Source organism: Pelophylax lessonae, assembly GCF_965119305.1.
Source record: "Pelophylax lessonae genome assembly, chromosome: 1".
Classification (NCBI taxonomy): Eukaryota; Metazoa; Chordata; class Amphibia; order Anura; family Ranidae; genus Pelophylax; species Pelophylax lessonae.
In genome coordinates, this window is record NC_138768.1 from 507,062,659 (window position 1) to 507,084,857 (window position 22,199).

The 22,199-nt window shown below is 42.2% G+C and overlaps 1 protein-coding gene across 1 annotated transcript in view; it reads left to right on the plus strand.

The window, feature by feature from the left end:
• Positions 1–22,199, plus strand: part of SSBP4 (single stranded DNA binding protein 4) — a 682,195-nt gene that overhangs the window by 498,039 nt on the left and 161,957 nt on the right. The window contains exon 5 of the mRNA XM_082263962.1: positions 18,511–18,600. Within this exon, the coding sequence (XP_082120088.1) occupies positions 18,511–18,600 (90 nt within the window). The remainder of the gene's footprint in view (positions 1–18,510; positions 18,601–22,199) is intronic.

The following is a 22,199-nucleotide window of genomic DNA, read 5'->3' on the forward strand; positions in this document are numbered from 1 at the left end:
GCACAGGCAGACACCATTGACTGACTTCTCTGGGTGCCACTGCCGGAGTACACAGCATTTTCTCCAGATTCCCGTGCCGCAGATCCACAAGTTTGGGTACATCCCTACCCATCATAGAATACAGCAGCCACCCTGAAGAAGGGGGAGTCTTTGTTCCCCCGGTTTTATCATGCTTTTACACTTTCAATAAAATTACTATACATTCACCTCCATTTTTACTTCTAGTTGGACAGCGGGCGCTCCTTTCACCTACCCCCAAGACTTCTCTGGGGGAATATTTTAAAACTTTGTCCAATGTCTATTATTTCTTGGAGATGAACTATATCTGATGGCGTACTATTCCAGCTCTCAGCTCCACGTGCGTTATCATAAACCTGAACATATTCACGTTACTGTTCACATCTAGCCAAACAGACCTTTTCACATGGTTGGAATGTGCCTGCACATGTAGTTGTTAACCACAGAGATAGATGTATTTTTTATAATGGTGCAGTTTCTCAAGAAACTTTGCTTGGCGCTAGAAATTACGTTATGCATGTACGTGGGTTACATGTATTGCATTTAAATATTCCACTTTTATTTGAAACATATGGGGGTGATTTACAACGTACTAAACTAAAGAAAAGTAAAGTGATTATGAGCTCACAAACATCCTGTCATGCAGGGGAATTTAACCATTTCCTGACCGCCCTGCCGCAGTTTTACGTTGTTACTTTGACATTAAATACCGGTGTTACGGCAGCAGATAGCTGCCATAACGCTGGAATTTTTCCTACATGATTCACTTTTATGGGCAGCGGGAGAGGTGCCCCTCTCGCCACTTCCCGGTCATTTTCCCCGCTTACCGGAGCAATCAGTAGCCATCAATAGCCATCAGTATCAGGGAAAACAATCCGGTCCTTTAAGGGTCCTAGGCAGGAAGTCGAGTGAGGGCAAGATGTCCCCCACTCGACTCTATGGCCTTGGAGGACCGGAGCGACGTCATACGTTGCTTCCTCCCAACGGCCTTAAAGTGCCCATTTTTTGTCACGGTAGATGTCAGATCTGAGGTCTTTTTGACCCCAGATCCCACATTAAAGAGGTCCTGTCATGCTTACTTCTATTACAAGGGATGTTTACATTCCTTGTAATAGGAATAAAAGTGATTTAAAATTTTTTTTTTTAAAGGGACAGTGTAAAAAAAAAATGTACAAAAAATTTAGAGCGCCCAGTCCCTCTAAGCTTGTGCGCAGAAGTGAACGCATACACACATATGTAAACGATGTTCAAACCACACATGTGAGATATTGCCACAATCGTTAGAGCAACAGCAATAATTTTAGCCCTAGACCTTCTCTGTAACTCTAAAATGGTAACCTGTAGAAGTTTTTAAAGCATCGCCTATGGAGATTTTTAAGTACCAATGTTTGTCGTTATTCCACGAGCGTGCGCAATTTTGAAGCATGACATGTTGGGTATCTATTTACATTATTTTTCACATTATAGAAAAAAATTTGGCTCACTTTACTGTTTTCTTATTTTTTAATTTAAAAAAGTATATTGATCCCTAAAAAATTGCGTTTGTAAGACCGCTGCCAAATACGGTGTGACATAAAGTAATGCAATGATCGCCATTTTATTCTCTAGGGTCTCTGCTAAAAAATATATACTGTGTATATATATATATATATATATATATATATATATATATATATATATATATATATATATATTTATATATGTATATATATAGATATAATGTTTGGGGGTTCTATGTTATTTTCTAGCAAAAAATACAGATTTTAACGTGTCAGAAATAGGCCTGGTCATTAAGTAGTTATAAAACAAAACATATACTCTCATACTTTATTGCAGAATTCCAGGTAGTTTTAAAAACACCAAATAGTTAAGTTAAGTGTTTATTAAAAATTCTGAAATGTAATTAGTGTAAGTACCTGCAGGGCCGCTGATAAGGCAGTACAGCCAGCCCTACTGAACTGGGCCCAGGCCTCATGAGTTCAAAAGAAGGGCCCACCTTGCGACCAGGAGGGCTGACAGTACTGCCTTATTGCTGACACATGTGATTCTTGTGCAGTGCTGCCGGATTCTACTTTTCTTTTCTCCCTCCAGCTACACTGTAGGGGAATCAGTTCTAGTACCTGCTGTCTGCGACCCTGTGTGCCCCTTTCCCCACAGTGCAGCAAGTTTTATTCCTCCACACAGGGGCATTATTTCATTCAGGATGGTGAGCGGAGGGCTCATTATTTTGAATGAACACAGTGAATGATCAGTACCAATTGCTCACTGTGGGGGTGCAGATATTGGCTCCGTGCCACTATTCACTTAAATGGGTCTTGTTTGACGGGGGTATAATTTCACCAATGGCTGCAAAGCATAGCATCACGGCCATTGAATTTTAGCAAAAATAATTTGATATTTTTAGAGGAGGGGGGCCCTGTCAGGATGGTTCTAGGGGACCCGTGATTTCTATCAGCAGCCCTGAGCACCTGCTTTTTGGGTTAGGTGAGCTCAGCAGCCTGCTACATCTCCTTTTACTACTCAGTCACAGCCTGGGGGAAGGACAAGACCTGTGTGTGTTACCAAATCGCAGCAGACAAAGATCTTGTCTCCCAACCTGTGAGACAGGGTGATGCTGTGTGACCGGGCTGTCTATATCTCAGAAATGGATGGGAAGGAATACAAATCCTTTGGCAAGTAATGTACATCTACTGCATGTATTTTATCTGCGTTTTCAGCTGTTTGCTTGAAGTTTAGGTTAACCACCTAAAGACCGCCCCCCCCCCCCCACATATATATACTGGCTCGGCTGCGTGAATCGATGTACCGGTGTGTCGTTTCGGGGGAGTGGTGCTGGGGGGGCGGGCGCGCGCCACCGGTGGCCCGCTGCCGCCTCCGCTAGGCAGTGGGAATGCCGATCCATGGGATCGCTGGCTGCAATGGCCGCCGGGCACCCGCGATCGCTCCCTGCTGAGAGGGAAGAACAATCAGCTTTTGTAAATACAGCCAACCGTTCTTCTCTTTGGAATGATCACAGAGCGCCTGTGATCCTTCTATATAGGAACACATGTCTCTATGGTCATTTCACAAGCCCATCCCCCATACAGTTAGTAAACATTCCCCTAGGCTCACATTTAACCCTTTTATCACCCACTAGGCTAACCCCTTCCCTGTCAGTGTCAGTACTGTTATTACAGTAACAGCGCATATTTTTAGCATTGATTACTGTAGTAATGTCACTGGTACCCCCAAAAGTGTCAAAAATGTCAGTTAGGGGTCCGATCCGTCCGCCGAAATGCTGCACTCCCGCTAAAATTGCAGATCGCCGCCATTACTAGTAAAAAAAAAAAAATGACATAAATCTTTCCCCTAGTTAGTAGACGCGATAACTTTTGCGCAAACCAATAAAAATACGCTTATTTCGATTTTTTTTTTTTACCAAAAATATGTAGCAGAATACAAATTGGCCTAGAAGGATGAAAAACTTTGATTTTTACATTTTGTTTTGGGAATGTTATATAGAAGAAAGTGAAAAATATAACTTTTTTTTTTCAGAATTGTCGCTCTTTTTTTGTTTATTGAGCAAAAAATAATAGCAGAGGTGATCAAATACCACCAAAAGAAGGCTCTATTTGTGGGGAAAAAAAGGCATCAATTTTATTAGGGTACAGCGTCGCACGACCGCGCAATGTTTCGTTAAAGTAACGCAGTGCCGGATCGCAAAAAATGGCCTGGTCATTAAGGGGGCAAATCCTTCCAGTCCAGAAGTGGTTAAAGTAGAAAAGCCATGCTTTCTGAACATATTAGGACAGGCATACATTTTATTTTGTCTTATTTTAGTGCACAATATTGATTCATCTTGATCCGTTACAGTAAACATAATTGTCTCTGCAATCCAGATTTTCTGAATAGCCTATAGTATACCTTTCCTATTCCTTCCTTCTTCCTATATCCCTCGCTCTCGCTCTCTGGCTTCTATTTCTCTCCTCTCTCTTCTCCTCCTCCTCCCTCCTTGTCTTACCCTGTGCGCTCTTTCTCTCTCTCTCTGCTAAAGCTAAGCTCATTGATATGCAGGAGGCTTTGCTGAGCAAGGTACTTTTCTCCCTTGGCCAATGCAATGTGGATGCAGAGAAGGAGGTGATAGAGGAGCAGTGACGGAAGTCAAGCAATATCTGAATTTTAAGCAGCTTAACCCAATGTTTTCGAGAACAGATTAGTTGCCTTGAACATTATTGTACTGCAATAGTGAATATGCCAGTGTTGCAACTTCTGCCTTGACCATGTAGCTCTCTCTCTACCCTTTTTTAGCTATAGTCTGCTTTAATAATAAGTAAATTGCTTTGAAATATTTGGTGAATCAGAGAAGGAGCAAAAGGAATTTTAGATTTTGCCTGAATAAACGCATGCAGATTTATCTGCTGAATAGAGAATCGTAAAATTCGATCGCATGGATTCTTGATCTGCAAGATTGTTCAAGCTTCAGATTGATCTGCATAGTCAGGCAAGTCGAAAATTAGCCCAACAGGCACACTGGCTGATTTGACAGTATTTGTTAGGCCCCTTTCGCACGGTCAGTTTGTCAGGCGGATCTGATTGGATGCTCCATGCACCCCTTTGGGGCAGCGGATGTCAGCGGTGACATCTCCGCTGACACCCGCTGCTATCCGATCTGATCCTGTGCATGAAATCCAGACAGATGGAAACCCTATTTTCCATCCGTCTGGAGGATCGTATAGGATCGGATGAAAACAGACAGGCGGTCCGTTTTCATCCGATCTCCCATAGAGGAGAGCAGGGATTTGACAGGTCTGTCTCTGCAAAGTAAGTGGAGACAGACCTGTCATCCGCCTTCTCAAAGGGAATCGGCGGATTGATCCCCGCTAAGCAAAACGGAGTCCGCCAGGTGGAAAGCCCGTGTGAAAGGACCCTTAGTTTGCTCATTTTTAGGCCTTATGCACCCAGGACACGCAGCTGCTTCTAGAGGTGTCTGGCTGTTTTTTCCTTCCTCTAAACTCCCCTGCATGTTACATATGTAAGGCCCCTTTCACACAGTCCGCATTCCCTTGTGGACCGTGCTCTGCTCAGCGGGGATCGATCCGCCGATCCACGCTGAGCCGGCGGATGACACTTACGTCTCCGCACACAGTGCTCTCTATGGGGAATCGGATGAGAGCAGACCGCTTGTCTGCTCTCATCCGATCCGATCCCCAGGACGGATGGAAAATAGGGTTTCCATCCCTCCGGATTTCACGGACAGGATCGGATGTGGATGGCAGCGGGTGTCAGCGGACGTGTCTCCGCTAACATCCGCTGCCCCATAGGGCTGAATGGGGCATCCGATCAGATCCGCCTAAAAAACTGACAGGCGGATCTGATCGGAACGCCCGTGTGAAAGAGCCCTAAAGGTGCATGCAAGGTTTATTTACTAAAGACAAATAGACTGTGCACTTTGCAAAGTGAAGTTACCCTCTGCCAATGCATTTTCACCAGAGCTTAGTAAATGAGGTAAAGGTTCATTTTGCAAAGAATACCCAATCACCTGCGAGGAAAATTTAGAAAAATGCATTTTTGCTTGCACATGATTGGATGATGAAAGTCAGCAGAGCTTCTGCTCATTTATTAACCACTTCTGGACCGGAAGGTTTTCCTCCTAATGAACAGGACATTTTTTGTAATTCTGCACTGCGTTACCTTAACTGACAATTGCGCAGCCGTACGAGGCTGTACCCAAAAAAATTGATGTCCTTTTTTTCCCCACAAATAGAGCTTTTTTTTGGTCGTATTTGATCACCTTTGCGATTTTCATTTTCTGTGCTATAAACAAAAAGAGAGCAACAATTCTGAAAAAAAAAAATATATTTTTTTTCACTTTCTGCTATATGGCATTCCCAATAGAAAAAAAAAAATAAAAATCTAATTTTTTCATCCTTTTAGGCCAATTTGTATTCTGCTACATATTTTTGGTAAAAAAAATCCCAATAAATGTAAATTAATTGGTTTTCGCAAAAGTTATCGCGTCTACAAACTAGATTTATGTCATTTTTATTTATTTCTTTTTTTTTACTAGTAATGGTGGCGATCAGCGATTTTTAGCGGGACTGCGACATTGCAGTGGACAGATCAGACTCCTAACTGACAGTTTTGACACATTTGGGGGGACCAGTGACATTACTACAGTAATCAGTGCTAAAAATATGCACTGTTACTGTACTAATGACACCGGCAGGGAAGGGGTTAACACCAGGGGCGATTGAAGGGTTAAATGTGAGCCTAGGGGGTGCTTTCTAACTGTGCGGGGATGTAATTATGGAATCAACACAGGAACCTGTGTTCCTAAATAGGAGGAACACAGGAGCCCTGTGTTCATTGCTAACAGAACAGCGGTCTGACCTGTTTACAATGGCAGAGCGCCGTTCTTTCTCCACGGGGAGCGATCGCGGGTGCCCAGCGACAATCGCACCAGCCGGCCCCGCAGATCAGCCTCCCCTGTGGCGAATGTGTTTCTTTCCCCCCCCCCACTCGCGGTCCCACGAAGCGACTTACAGTCACATCGTTTGGTGGGACAGAGCCGACCTGCTGCAGTATATGTACTGCTGGCTGTCGGCAAGTGGTTAAGCCCTGGAACAAGTGCAACTGCAATTTGCAAAGTGCCTTTAGTAAATCAACCCCTTTGATTTTTAGCAGCGCTTAGTGGCAGGAGAGTTTAGAGGCAGGAAAAGAAAAACTCTGCCAGTGCGTCCAGGAGCAGAAGTGTTGAACCTTGACTTTGTTACATACACCTTTTTGTCTTTTGAAATACTTCTATGCTATACTTTTCTATGTTTTAAGTGCCCTTTTGCACCTTTATGCACTTTCATTTATTGACCCAGGTTGTGTTAGGAGAGCCAATTTGAAATATGCTCCTAACACATGAAAAAACAAGGTAGCACAACAAAACACAACACACAGAGCCGCTGTCCCTCAAACTGAATGGTAAGGTACCCCAAAGCACATATGCCTACACATTACTATGTGCAACACACAAGTGGTACCCTACCTAAATCCAAAGGTCGCCCTGTGCTTTAGACACCATTTAGCAGCTCAAACATTTCTTGTTTCAGAATTGGAAGGTATGTGGGACGGTATCTAAATAACTTCTACTGCAGTACCTATTGAGAATTTGAATCTTGGTATTGATTGATTCAGCCAATAAGCCAGCGTTACATTGGGGGGAGATCAGTAGAAAATCTGGCCAGGGTTGAAGGAATTGTTCCACTAATAAACTAAGGTTGAAATCGCCTTTAACAAGAGCATTTAGTTACTGTGGAAAATATTTCAGATTTTTTCATTCTCAGAGGTGTATCTGTGAAGACCCAAAACGCCCAACGCTCAAAAAAGTACATGAGCTTCTTTTTGGACAGATTACAGGCGTTTTCCATTGGTCTCTAGTCAATCTAAAAACGCCTGCACAAAAAACGCCTGTAAATCGCGGTAAAAATCGCTGTGAAATCGAGGTAAAAAACGCACGAAAACGCTACGCTCAGGTGTGAATGTAGCCTTAGCTCAGTAAGGCCCCATTTACACTGGGGCGACGCTACTTCCCGGGGCGACCTCACAGGTCGTGGCGCGCTGCTCGCACCGCGACCTCGGAGCGGCCGGCACGGACTTCATAACATTGAAGTCTATGCAGGTCGCCTCCAGGTCGCCCCAAAGAAGCTCCGGACCCTTTTTCTAAGTCGGAGCGACTTGTGTCGCTCCTATTAGAACGGGTCCACAGCTTCTCTATGCGAGGCGACCTGTCAGGCGACCAGGTCGCCTGACAGGTCGCCCCAGTGTGAACGGGGGCTAAAAAAGCAGCAACTTTTGGTAAATCTGAAAGTTTTACTTTGTGGCAGTTAGCTTCTTTTTTGTTTACAAACTTTTATTCAGGGTGTAAAAAAGACAGTACATAAAAAATCAATATAAATTAACATAGGTGCATTACATACCATATTAGCATAATGACACTATAAAGAGTAGGCAGTTAGCTTCTAATGTCCTTTACAGTTCTATAAAGTGTCTTCTATGTGACAATGAGCTTTCAGCAGTGTTCCCTTATGTCTTTGTTTGGCATGTAATTATTAACCTTGACACACTACATCAGTTTGTGAGCAATACGTATTAGTCTGTAGATGTAATGCAATCATTTCATTTTTTCCACCCCTTTGGGTTTTTTTTTTTAATCTGGTGATCCTGCCACTAATACACTTTCTAGCGTAACAAAACTCACTGAATGTACTGTATTTATGGGGAAGCAGAATTGTTACTAAATAGAAGGAAGTGTGTTAGGAGTACACCTCCTACATACATATACGAGAGCTATTTTTGCCTTTCAAAAGATTTGCTTTTCTGGCCATCCTGTCCTAAGATTTGCACTGCTGTGCCACAAAGCATAGCCCTGTCTAGTAAGTTAGGGGGCCTGATCTTTTCTGATGCACTTTTACTTACAGATCCCCTCCCCACCCCATCCTGGTCACAGGGCTGTAGATAATTTATTTATCTAGGGGGGGGGGGGGGTTCAGCCTTGAGTACCCAGAGAACAATAATTAACACGCCTGCCACGCTGTGACAAATTGTGGTGTGTGTATATATACAGTATATACACAGCGCCCCCAGCAGGCACAACTGTTAGTAAAGCAAATAGTAAACATGGCTTCAATGTCAGCCAGGCCGTGCCTGTCAGCCTCGTGGATAAGACAGATGGTATTCCCAGTGGCAGTGCGGCTCCCGCAGCTGGTTGGCTACACTAGCCTAGCTGCTGTAAAATTGATCCCTGATCCCCCCCCCCTTATCTATGCCCCTGCCTGGTCATTAACCACTTGTATGCACTCTCGTTCTGGGGCAGGGGGGGCAGCATGGTGATCACAGGTGCACTGTGTGCCTGGGACATGGTGCGACCCCGATCTCGGTAAAGAGCCTGATGACACGGCTATTTTACCCATGTGACCGGCTGTGTCCAAACACAGCCAAACACATGTAAACACGGAAGTGCCGTTAATGAGCTCTCCTTGCCTCACGCTGACAAAGTGTGAGGAGAGGAGAGCCAATCAGTGGTATTTTCTCGCAGGGGAGACCTGTACAGGTAATCAGGGCACTGATCATTAGTGCCCTAATGATCAGTGCAGCCCCAACAGCGTCCAGCATTGATGTCAATGTGTGACCATCAGTGATGCCAATCTGTGCCCATCAGTGATGCCAATCTGTGTCCATCAGTGATGCCAGTCAGTGCTGCCTTTCAGTGCCTTCTCATCAGTGCTGCCCATCAGTGCTGCCTATCAGTGCGCCTATCTGTGCTGCCTATCAGTGCCCATCAGTGCCACCGTCAGTGCTGCCTATCAGTGCGCCTATCTGTGCTGCCTATCAGTGCCCATCAATGCCACCCATCAGTGCGGCATATTACTGCCTCCTCATGAGTGCCACGTCATTTGTGCCCTTCAGTAAAGTCCCATAAGTGCGGCCTCATCAGTACAGCCTATCAGTGAAGGAGAAAAATTACCAACATTTTCTGACAGAAACTAAAAACAAATTTCGGTCTTTTTTAATTTTCTTTTAGCAAAAATAAAAAACCCAGTGGGGATTAAATATGACCAAAAGAAAGGTCTATTTGTGTGAAAAAAAATTATAAAAATGTCATTTGGGTACAGTATTGCTTGACCGAGCAACTGTCATTCAAAGTGTGACAGCGCTGAAAACTGAAAATTGGCCTGGCCAGGAAGGGGGTAAAAGTGCCCGGTATTGAAGTGATTAAATAATGAAAGGAGAAGCAGCATGCCAATGAGCTTATCTGTCTGCCATTATGCATTCTCCTATCAGCATGGTTCCTTGTACTGCAGCGCCCCTGACTGGCACCTTGTGCTGCTTCCCTCTCCACCTCTCTGAGCTCTGCTTTAGGGATCATACCTTGGACTACAAGCAGGTGACACCAAATCAAATTCCAGTACTTTCACTGCCTACATTAAAAAAAAAAAACACAATTTATGTTTGTCTAGAGTTCAACGTTAATTAATAGCAGGGAAGCTGAGTGGCCAATGCTAACATAACAAAATCGACAACAAAATCCCTTCTTTGTCTGCGCTGAGGCCATATACCATATTATGGCAAGAAGCAAAAATGAGAAACAAAACAAAGTATAATTTTCTGCCTGCCCACTTATGAAGCAAGAACGTCTCACACTAAGGGAAGTGCAGAGTATTAAATGATAGTACTCGCTGTTCAGGGAATGTGATTTCGGTGCCAGATTTGATAAATGGTTGGAAGTCGGTCGTTGTCATAGGAACAGGACACAACTTTGGTTAAACACTTCCGCCCTTCGGTATTTAGGATAGTGCCAAACATTTTCCCCTGGAGAGGATGTCTTCAGCTGAAAGATATGCTTAAATAAAATATCCTGTCTTTTCTGTACTGTAACCTTTGAGTTACCGGAATTCCCCCATTAAATGTAACGATCTTTGGTTTTACTGCGGTGTTTGCATTGCATGTTGTTAGTGCGAAGACATTGCACTTTAGAGCCACAGAGATCCTAGTGGGAGCCGATTCAAAAACACAATCAGTTTGTCAGATTTTTTTTTTTTTTTTTTACAATTTTTGTTAACAAGTCTTAAAATGACCCTCATAGACTTGGGTAATGTAGATAAGTGTAGGGGCCAATAAACAAGCAATACCATGTGCTCTTCATTGAAAGTCAGCTATATTTTCACTTTGGAATTAGAAGCTGCACAAGTCATTGAACATATTCTGCAGGATTTATGTGGGTGGTAAACATTATAAGAATTGGGACAGCTGTCACCCTTTGTTGTAAGGAATAGGTGATGCATTAATTTATTGTTGGACAAAGGAGGGGTGGGGTTTTATTTTTAAAATGTAGGCAATAGGTTCTTAAAGCGTAACCACTTGCCGACCAGCCGCCATATAACTCTCTATTTTACTATATCTAATAAAGAAAACCTGTAATTAATAAATGATAGGGTCAGTCCAACCAAATATATGTCTTAAGTAGCATCTGCTAGGTCACCCGCATTGCTGAATGTATTTTCGGTAGGTCAGTTTGACCGCTTGCCGATCAGCCACCACAGATATACGGAGGCAGGTCGGCAGGTTCCTGCGTTAGCCCTCCCTGTACGGAGTCCCATGGGAGCTATCCTGGGGGCCCGCGCACACGCCCACTCGCCAGCAGGGAAGATGTGCGCTGATGGGCACTGATGGGAACTGATAGGCACTGATAGGCTGCACTGATGGGCACTGATAGGCTGCACTGATATACACTGATAAGGCGGAACTGATAGGCACTGATGAGGCGGCACTGATGGGTGGCACCGATGGACACTGATGGGCCGCACTGAAGGGCACTGATAGGTGGCACTGAAGGGCACTAATAGGTGGCACTGATGGGCACTGGTAGGTGGCACTGATGGGCACTGGTAGGTGACACTGATAGGCAGCACTGATGATGAGGCACTGATTGGCAGCACTGATAGGCATTGATAGGTGGCAATAGTGGGCATTGAGAGGTGGCACTGGTGGGCACAGATGAGGCAGCAGTGGCTTTCTCTCTTCAGGACCTATGTCCCTCTGACAGAAGCTGTCAGGGTGAGGAGGAAAAAAAGCAGATTACCAGCTCTGTCTACATCATGTGATCACCTGACATTGGCTGACAGTGGATGACGTGGTAGGAGGCAGGGATCGGCCCCTTACTCAGATCTATGATCAACAAGAAGAAGCGAAAACTTCAGTGAAAACACTGAACAGAGAAAAGAAAAAGAAAGTTAAAAGGAAGAAAAAAACAAACAAGAGAGAAAAAAGCAAGAAAAGGGAAAAAGAAAAGAAATGAAACATAGAAAATGAGGGCTAGGGGGATTTTAATGGTACCATACCAGAAACCATACAATAGAGGTATACTGTATACAATTAATAACAATTTTATTAATATCAGTAAAAAATGACAACAGGTAACATACAAGTGAAAAATACAACATGTAACATACAATTGAATCCCATAAAAAAAAGATCTCTCTAATTCTCATGAAGCCTGGAAAGCCAATGAGCTATGCCAGGACCTAGCCCGACATGTTTCTCAGTTGGTAACCGCTTCCTCAGGGGCATAAAGATTTTAGCGAGATGATCTTGAGTTCCCACCACAGAGAATTTCAAATCTCTGAAGCAAACCAGGGGATGTACTGCGTGAGGGGTAGATATATATATATACGGAAAATGTTTCAACAAACGCACCAGTCTGGACTACTTTCCAATCATAGGAAGAGTCCAGGAGTAGAACAGAGACTAGATCTCAAGCAAGTAGTTAGTAGTAATTAGGTGCAGCATAAAGTCGCACTAGTAGCTGGATGTTAGGATGGCCATATAGATAATATGGAGGATTCAAGCCTATTCAGGATCTCATAGTAGCGCAAACATCCATGTATCCCTGGAGCTCCAATGAGCTATTTATATCTCATTGATTTTTGGGATGTAGGTACCCTTTAATTAGTTGCATCTTAACACAATCAAACCTCTTTTTACAGATCTATGATCAGCCAAGTCTGGTGGATCACAGAGTGAACAACCTGCGCCCAGTAGGGGGCACGCAGGCAGCTCATGCCCTGGGGGAAAAACATGGACACCCTTCCGGCAATTTAGGCCCATGCTGTAGCTGTCTTTCGACTATAGCACGGGAAGGAAGAGGTTAAAGTATATGCATACCCAATCACTAAATTCTTATATAAAGTGTATAAAAATAATGTTCATGTTATTCCAAAAGTAATTTTCATCATTTTTAAGTCAGAATGGTTACAGTTAATACCTGGTAGCCCTGTCATAAAGGTCCTTGTTCAGATTAATTCTGTTATCCCAAATGTGCTCCTACATTGTTATCCTGGATGGAATATGTCTCCAACACACCAACAGGCACGTTTCATAGTGCAAATCTCTTTATTCGTGTATGATCACATAGAAAAGCAGTCTTTTAGGAATCCTTTTTACATGGTCCCAAAACATTGATACATCATACAAGAATATATAGCTTTGCACTTGCATACAGGCTTCTGATGGGGACTACTAGTGTTCATTTCAACATACATTGCACAGGCATAGCCCATTGTTAGGAAACCTACACTGAGAAATGCAATGCAGCAATCCCTGGAGCAAGTATTGGAGATAAGGTGTCTTTATTATTATTATTCTTTTTTTTTTTTTTACATACAGACCAATCATTAGTACAAGACCCAGAGCTATCAGTAATAGCATGGTCTCTGTACTGGGAGTACACTTCCACCACAAACGCTGGTGCACGTATATGCGGTGCTTCGAAAGAAGGCCCATCTCGGTGATGCAGCATATGTTTTACATTGGTATAAACAGGTTAACAGACCAGCAAATAAGAGAAGTTCATTGTTAGGTTTTTCATACACTATAGAAATAACCAGTGACAACTTGTGGACTAATACTTTCTAGTCTGCATCTCCCCAAGTTGAAGCTGGTGACTTATCTCGGAGTATAGCATTCCTTCTGATTAGTCTAAGCTGCATCTGGGACTGATTCACCATTTGGCTGATCCCCTGCCTTCACTTGCTACATGCTTCCTTTTATCTTCGCACTGGTAAGAAGATTGGGAGATCACATTGTGGTGGAGTGTGCTATCATATGCACTGAAGGTGGTGGATATCTTCTTCTATCAAGTGCTGCTTATGAACTTTTAATACTGGATGTATGATGACAAAGTGACTTAGCAATCAATCTGTCTCCAAAAGGTTCTGTTCACAGGGAACTTGGGGTGCACGAAAGAGAAAAAGTATTTATTTATTTCAGGTTCTTATATAGCGCTGTCAATTTACAAAGCACTTTACATATACATTGCACATTCATATCAGCCCCTCCCCTCAAGGAGCTTACAATCTAAGGTCCCTAACTCACATTCATACACAATAGGGTACATTTTATACAGGATCCAATTAACCTACCAGCATGTCTTTGGAGTGTGGGAGGAAACTGGAGTACCCGGAGGAAACCCACGCAGGCAGAGGGAGAACATGCAAACTCCAGGCGGGTAGTGTCGTGGTTGGGATTCGAACCAGCGACCCTTTTGCTGCTAGGTGAAAGTGCTAACCACTATACCACTGTGCCGCCCTGTGCCGCCAAAAATGATATCATTGCAGGACACAGGTCACACCCAAAAAGACATTGAGCAAATTAAACTTGTAATGTGAACCTAAGGCTAGGGTCTATCAGAAAATAAAGTTCTAGAGAGAAGAGTGAGGATCAACATGTGTAAATAGTTTGCTAATCATAGATGGCAATATGTCATTTTAAAGGCTATAATTTTCCAATACAGTTTGAGAAGTAACAAGGGGAAGGTCTAACAGTGCTTGTTATGTTTCTGTATGTTTCTTTGAACAGAGTAATCATTTTAATTACATTTAATTTTGAGCAATTTTTTGACAGTTTTTTTCATAGAGAAAGATAAGGTTCCTTGATAATCATTATTTTAAGCAAGCCCACGATTTTCAATAAATTCTAAGTTTTTAAACACCCACCTAGTGTAGCTTATTTTCTTTATAATGTATGCACAATGCACCAGCTATAGTTTTCATAGCCCATCTCAGCTGAAACACTGGAGTTGATTTACTAAAAGTATAGAAAATTCACTTTGTAAAGTATACGTTTTGTTTGCAAAGTACATGGTCACATAGCTTAGTGAATGGTGGTTGAGCTGTGTTAATTTCAATTATCTGTTCATGTACAAGAAAGCATTTTGTTTTTTCTTTTAATTGCACGTAATTGGGTATTTAAAGTAAACACATCTTCATTTTAGTAAGCGTACACTTTTCATAGTAAAAAGCTTCCAGGACACTAGTAAATCAAACCCAGTTTGGTGCCAATAGTACTATTGTCAGACCTAGAACTGAAAAAGCTGAAGAAGCCTAGTCACTTCGTAATGGTTGGAAAGCCACCATGTTGTAGCTGTTTTGAATGATCATATTCTTCAAATGAGAGACAGAGAATGTTACACTGGGAGCGGCATGGCGGCTGATAAGGGGGTACCACCAGTCCTCCTGTACATGGCGCGGGCAGCAGGGGAATCAGATGTGGGCAGGAAAAGGGGGGATCGGTGTGGCGGGTGGGCAATTACAGGAATGCTGCCCTGTGCTGCTTTCTGTAGCAGCTGAAAGCCAGTTTCTCCCATTTTCCCTCCCACCAACCTTCAGCTGCAGCAGGGAGAGATACACAGGACATTGTTTCTGTACTCCCCACCGCACCTATTCTCCTCCCTGTTTGCCCCCCCCCCCCCCCCCAGCAGCGCTGCAAGCATCCTTCTCTCACTGGGTACACAGGGGGATGCTCAGAATGGAGAGCAGGAGAAGGAGCTGATAATTATGTATGAATGGACACAGTGAGTGATCGGTACTCCTCACTTACTGAGTTCATTCATAGCTCAACCATAGTAAACTGTGTCTTCTGTTCATTCATCTGCTGTGCAGCTGAGGCTACAGAAAAAGAAATTGAACAATCTGTACCGTCAGTTATTTTCGCTGTCTCAAAGGTGAGATGTCAGGGGTCTATTTAGACCCTTGATGTTTCACCCAATTCTCCCCACAGAATTATAAAAAAAAAAAAAATAATGTAAAATATAATAGCAAATTGTAACGAATTAAAAATAATTTTCAAAAAGGGCTCATTCACACGGGTTCTTTGGCCCATGCAGTGTGAATCATTGGTTTGTTTGTGTGGCTGGAACTCTATGAGAATGCAGCGGCTGTATGAGCACAATGGCAGGTCCTAAACTTGATGTGTGCAGGTGTGGATGAGTGAGTCCTGAATGCACACTGTTTGTGTTCTGGGGGCCATATGCCTGCATCCAAAATATTGTTTTGGTATTTTCAGGGGGAGCCCTGTCAGGTAGGATGTATGGGGCTCCATGATCAGAAGCCATGGGTATCAGTATTATCAGAAAAACTTCACCAGAAATTTTACAAAAAAAATTCTCGTAAGACAGTTGCAGGCAGTAGTAGTGTCTGCCATTGTAAAACATGAACCAATGACTTGGGAAATATGGTAGATAAATAGATGTTTTTTTTTATTTTAGCCTTCTAGAAAAATATCCTTTTGATATAGTATAAAGCTACATAGATGTGTGTACATATATATATATATATATATATATATATATATATATATATATATATACAGTGGGTACGGAAAGTATTCAGACCCCCTTAAATTTTTCACTCTTTGTTATATTGCAGCCATTTGCTAAAATCATTTAGGTTCATTCTTCTTCCTCATGAATGTACACATAGCACCCCATACTGACAGAAAAACACAGAATTGTTGACATTGTTGCAGATTTATTAAAAAAGAAAAACTGAAATATCACATGGTCCTAAGTATTCAGACCCTTTGCTGTGACACTCATATATTTAACTCAGGTGCTTTCCATTTCTTCTGATCATCCTTGAGATGGTTCTACACCTTCATTTGAGTCCAGCTGTGTTTGATTATACTGATTGGACTTGATTAGGAAAGCCACACACCTGTCTATATAAGACCTTCCAGATCACAATGCATGTCAGAGCAAATGAGAATCATGAGGTCAAAGGAACTGCCTGAAGAGCTCAGAGACAGAATTGTGGCAAGGCACAGATCTGGCCAAGGTTACAAAAAGATTTCTGCTGCACTTAAGGTTCCTAAGAGCACAGTGGCCTCCATAATCCTCAAATGGAAGACGTTTGGGACGACCAGAACCCTTCCTAGAGCTGGCCGTCCGGCCAAACTGAGCTATCGGGGGAGAAGAGCCTTGGTGACAGAGGTAAAGAAAAACCCAAAAATCACTGTGGCTGAGCTCCAGAGATGCAGTCAGGAGATGGGAGAAAGTTGTAGAAAGTCAACCATCACTGCAGCCCTCCACCAGTCTGGGCTTTATGGCAGAGTGGCCCGACGGAAGCCTCTCCTCAGTGTAAGACACATGAAAGCCCGCATGGAGTTTGCTAAAAAACACCTGAAGGACTCCAAGATGGTGAGAAATAAGATTCTCTGGTCTGATGAGACCAAAATAGAACTTTTTGGCCTTAATTCTAAGCGGTATGTGTGGAGAAAACCAGGCACTGCTCATCACCTGTCCAATACAGTCCCAACAGTGAAGCATGGTGGTGGCAGCATCATGCTGTGGGGGTGTTTTTCAGCTGCAGGAACAGGACGACTGGTTGCAATTGAGGGAAAGATGAATGCGGCCAAGTACAGGGATATCCTGGACAAAAATCTTCTCCAGAGTGCTCTGGACCTCAGACTGGGCCGAAGGTTTACCTTCCAACAAGACAATGACCCTAAGCACACAGCTAAAATAACGAAGGAGTGGCTTCACAACAACTCCGTGACTGTTCTTGAATGGCCCAGCCAGAGCCCTGACTTAAACCCAATTGAGCATCTCTGGAGAGACCTAAAAATGGCTGTCCACCAACGTTTACCATCCAACCTGACAGAACTGGAGAGGATCTGCAAGGAGGAATGGCAGAGGATCCCCAAATCCAGGTGTGAAAGACTTGTTGCATCTTTCCCAAAAAGACTCCTGGCTGTATTAGATCAAAAGGGGGCTTCTACTAAATACTGAGCAAAGGGTCTGAATACTTAGGACCATGTGATATTTCAGTTTTTCTTTTTTAATAAATCTGCAACAATGTCAACAATTCTGTGTTTTTCTGTCAGTATGGGGTGCTATGTGTACATTCATGAGGAAGAAGAATGAACCTAAATGATTTTAGCAAATGGCTGCAATATAACAAAGAGTGAAAAATTTAAGGGGGTCTGAATACTTTCCATACCCACTGTATATATATATATATATATATATATATATATATATATATATATATATATATATATATATATATATATATATTTATATTTATTTATTTATTTATTTATTATATATATGTATATATATATATATATATATATATATATATATATATATATATATATATATATATATATTTGTTCAATAAAGATTTAGAAATGACAAAACGTTCATTACTGATTACTGTTCTTTATAATGGTCAAGCTCCAGTAGTTTAATTTATCTACTGTATGCTTTTATGTCCTTTTTGGGTTAAATAATAGGGCGACCTTTTGGGTTAAACAATATGGCAAAAATGAAACTATTGCTCACAGCAATCAGTTATAATGGCAGAAATAGAAAAGTATTGCAGTATTCCTAAATCATCAAATGCAATGTGGGCTTTTGTTGATGGCCTGAAATCAGTTTGACATGCTTATGAAATGATTTTGAATTCATTGACAGGTGCATTTGGCTTGCAGTTGACCTCCTTCTAAATCTGCATGTGACCTATTTCAAGTGGGCATTGCATTTCCATAGACTTGTATGGGATTGCAAAATCCATCTGATGTTAAAAAAAGCCCATCAACACTAGCACTTTTAGACATAATTTTGTGTTTCGGTTTTCTTTTTCTATTGCAGTAATGTTAATATATACTGTTTACTTATCATTGCAGAGTGCAGCAGCTGCTCCCAGTCCAGTTATGGGTAACATGCCACCAAATGATGGAATGCCAGGTGGACCAATGCCTCCAGGGTTCTTTCAGGTAGTACTTTAACATTTCCTATTCTCTGATATGTTACCTGTGAAACATGTGTGATTAAAGTGGAAGTAAACCCTCCTATCGGTTTCAGCCAAGTAAGCTACCATGGGGCTCTATTTAATCTTCAACTGCCATGATGCTGCACATGTGAGCAGTTATAACAACAGCCATTGGATGGTTTGACATTTTGGTTGAGAGCACAACCAATGTGCACATGCCGGCAATGTACTGTAACTGTTTTTTGAAACCATTAAATCAATGGGTTTACTTCCGCTTTCACTGACAGCAAAGCAACAAAGCAATATCAAGACTTTTCAAAGCAATATCAAGACTGTTATTGACCAATACTGACCAATCAGATTCCTTGTGTAATTTTTATGGATACAGTAAACCCCCCTCCATTGCGGGGGTTACGTTCCGGACCCAGCCGCGAAAAGTGAAATTCCGCGAAATAGAAAAACCCTATTAAAATGCATTGTAGGCATGTTTATTTTACTGTCACTGTATGTGTAGAAGCATTTTAAGGTCTTTAAACACACTTTTAAAACAATAGAAACTCATTTAAACACATAAAAGATACTAAGAGACATAGCAAGAGCTATGGAAAACACAAACATATTTCATTTTTAATGATTTATATATTAAAATAACATTACAAAAAAAACGCGAATTACCGGGACCGCAAAAACTGAACCGCGATGGAGCGGGGGATTACTGTATATCTATGAAATCTGATTGGTCATTGGGAGCTATAGCTTAATTTTTGTTTCCATTTACTCTTTGTAGGATTTATTAATAGGCCTAATTTATCATATACAAAATAAATGACTTAAGTAGATTTTTCATTTTTCTTGAGATTCTATTTTTACATATATCTTAGGGTTTGTTTATTTTAGAGTATATGTACACCCAATAAATACAATCTATTTAATTGATAATATATAATATAAGGCTTGACATGGTAAAGTATGCAACAAATTATGAAATATTAAAGTACTTTATAATCCTACACTGAAGAGTCCTATGCAGGCACTTCATGTTATAGGAGGAAAAGGCTCTGTCTCCGTGTGTCAGCTGTTCTTTTGCATTGTCACCCAGTCACACGGTTTCCTACAAGCATTTTCCACTGTTATCACCATCAGGAAACCCGCCGAGAGAAATTACTTGCTACAGTTTCTTGAGTGTTTCTATGTAGACAGGTAGTATCTGGATAGAGGTTATGGAAGATTAGATGTGCTGATTTGCAACACATGATAAAACTGTTTTTTTTTTTTGTTTTTTGTTTTTTAATGAAAAAGCAGTTACAGTATTTCTGATATACAGTGCTACGGCAAACAAAATATCCTTTGGTTAGGGCTTAAATGTTTAACAGAATAGGTAATAAGCCAAATGATCAGCTAAATAATGACTGTAACTTGCATTTTAATAAATGGGTGCAAAGTTAGAAGTAGTAATGCAAAAGATGCTTTAGATGTGAAAAAACAAGCATGCGCTGCACAATAATGAAAAACAGGTTGATGATGACAAAGAACATGCATGCACTTCAGAGTATGAAAGCTGTACAAACAATAAATCTTCACAGCAATATCTCTGTGATTTAATCAGGGTAACGTGACTGCATAGCACAGTCTCCATAATACTCCATAATAAGATTTAAGCTGAGAAGTACTACTTCATTAAAACCGTTTAAAAAACAGCAACTTGCGTTTATCCTCATATAAAGGCATACATGTCAGTGAAGTCCAGGATTACTCTGGTAGCACAGGTGAACAGCTGCTGGGGCAAAGGGCCACCTAACTGGAACTGGAGTACTCTGGTAGGAGTTGGGGAGGGGCTTCCTACTGGATCTAGGTCTTCTAGAGAAGCTGCGTGCTATTAGGGTCCTGCCCAGCAGCCAGCACGCCGGTCCAGACAGTGGAGTGCCTCTCATCTGGTTGGAGATTACTTGCTAAGCTACCTCTGCCTCATCAGGTGTGACCTCTCCAATCTGCTTGGGGGGTGGGGGGGGGGGGGATCTGAGGAACTTATCTTCTCTTGGCATGCCCAGGAACCCAGGGAGTTGTAGGATAAAAGAAGGTAAAGAGGCCTGCACCTACATCTGAGTGGGTAGTAAATGGACACTCCCTATACATGTGCATTCATTGTAGACTCATCACTCTCTGATGAAAACAAAGCAAAATAAAGATCTGAGCATGTGGCATAAAGAGACACACACTGCTTTAATTCATAGGTTTTTAAGGTGCCAATAGACTTTGGGAGAGATAGGGGTGTCAAACTTGAAAATCATTTTGCAAGCTAAATACTCCATCAAGCTAAATACTACAGAGCAAAAGGAACATACTATATACAGTATCTCACAAAAGGGAGTACATCCCTCACATTTTTGTAAATATTTTTTTAAATCTTTTAATGTGACAACACTGAAGAAATTACACTTTGCTACTATGTAAAGTAGTGAGTGTACAGCTTGTATAACAGTGTAAATTTGCTGTCCCCTCAAAATAACTCAACACACAGCCATTAATGTCTAAATCGCTGGCAACAAAGTGAGTACACTCCTAAGTGAAAATGTCCAAATTGGGCCCAATTAGCCATTTTCCCTCCCCGGTGTCATGTGACTCGTTAGTGTTACAAGGTCTCAGGTGTGAATGGGGAGCAGGTGTGTTAAATTTGGTGTTATCGCTCTCATTCTCTCATACTGATCATTGGAAATTCAACATAGCACCTCATGGCAAAGAACTCTCTGAGGATCTGAAAAAAAGAATTGTTGCTGTACATAAAAATGGCCTAGGCTATAAGAAGATTGCCAAGACCCTGAAACTGAGCTGCAGCACAGTGGCCAAGACCATACACTGGTTTAACAGGACAGGTTCCACTCAGAACAGGCCTTGCCATGGTCGACAAAGAAGTTGAGTGCACATGCTCAGCGTCATATCCAGAGGTTGTCTTTGGGAAATAGACATATGAGTGCTGCCAGCATTGCTGCAGAGGTTGAATGGGGTGGGGGGTCAGCCTGTGATCAGACCATACACTGCACACTGCATCAAATTGGTCTGCATGGCTGTCATCTCAGACGGAAGCCACTTTTAAAGATGATGGACATTAAAGCCCGCAGTTTCCTGAAGACAACCAGACTAAGGACAATGATTACTGGAACCATGTCCTGTGGTCTGATGAGACCAATATAAATGCATTTGGTTCAGGTGGTGTCAAGCGTGTGCGGCAGCAACCAGGTGAGGAGTACAAAGACAAGTGTGTCTTGCCTACAGTCATGCATGGTGGTGAGAGTGTCATGGTCTGGGGCTGCATGAGTGCTGCCAGCACTGGGGAGCTACAGTTCATTGAGGGAACCATGAATGCCAACATGTACTGTGACATACCGAAGCAGAGCATGATCCCCTCCCTTTGGACACTGGGCCGCAGGGCAGTATTCCAACATAATAACAACCCCAACACACACCTCCAAGATGACCACTGCCTTGCTAAAGAAGCTGAGGGTAAAGGTGATGGACTGGCCAAGCATGTCTCCAGACCTAAACCCTATTGACCATCTGTGGGGCATCCTCAATACGGAAGGTGGAGGAGCGCAAGGTCTCTAACAT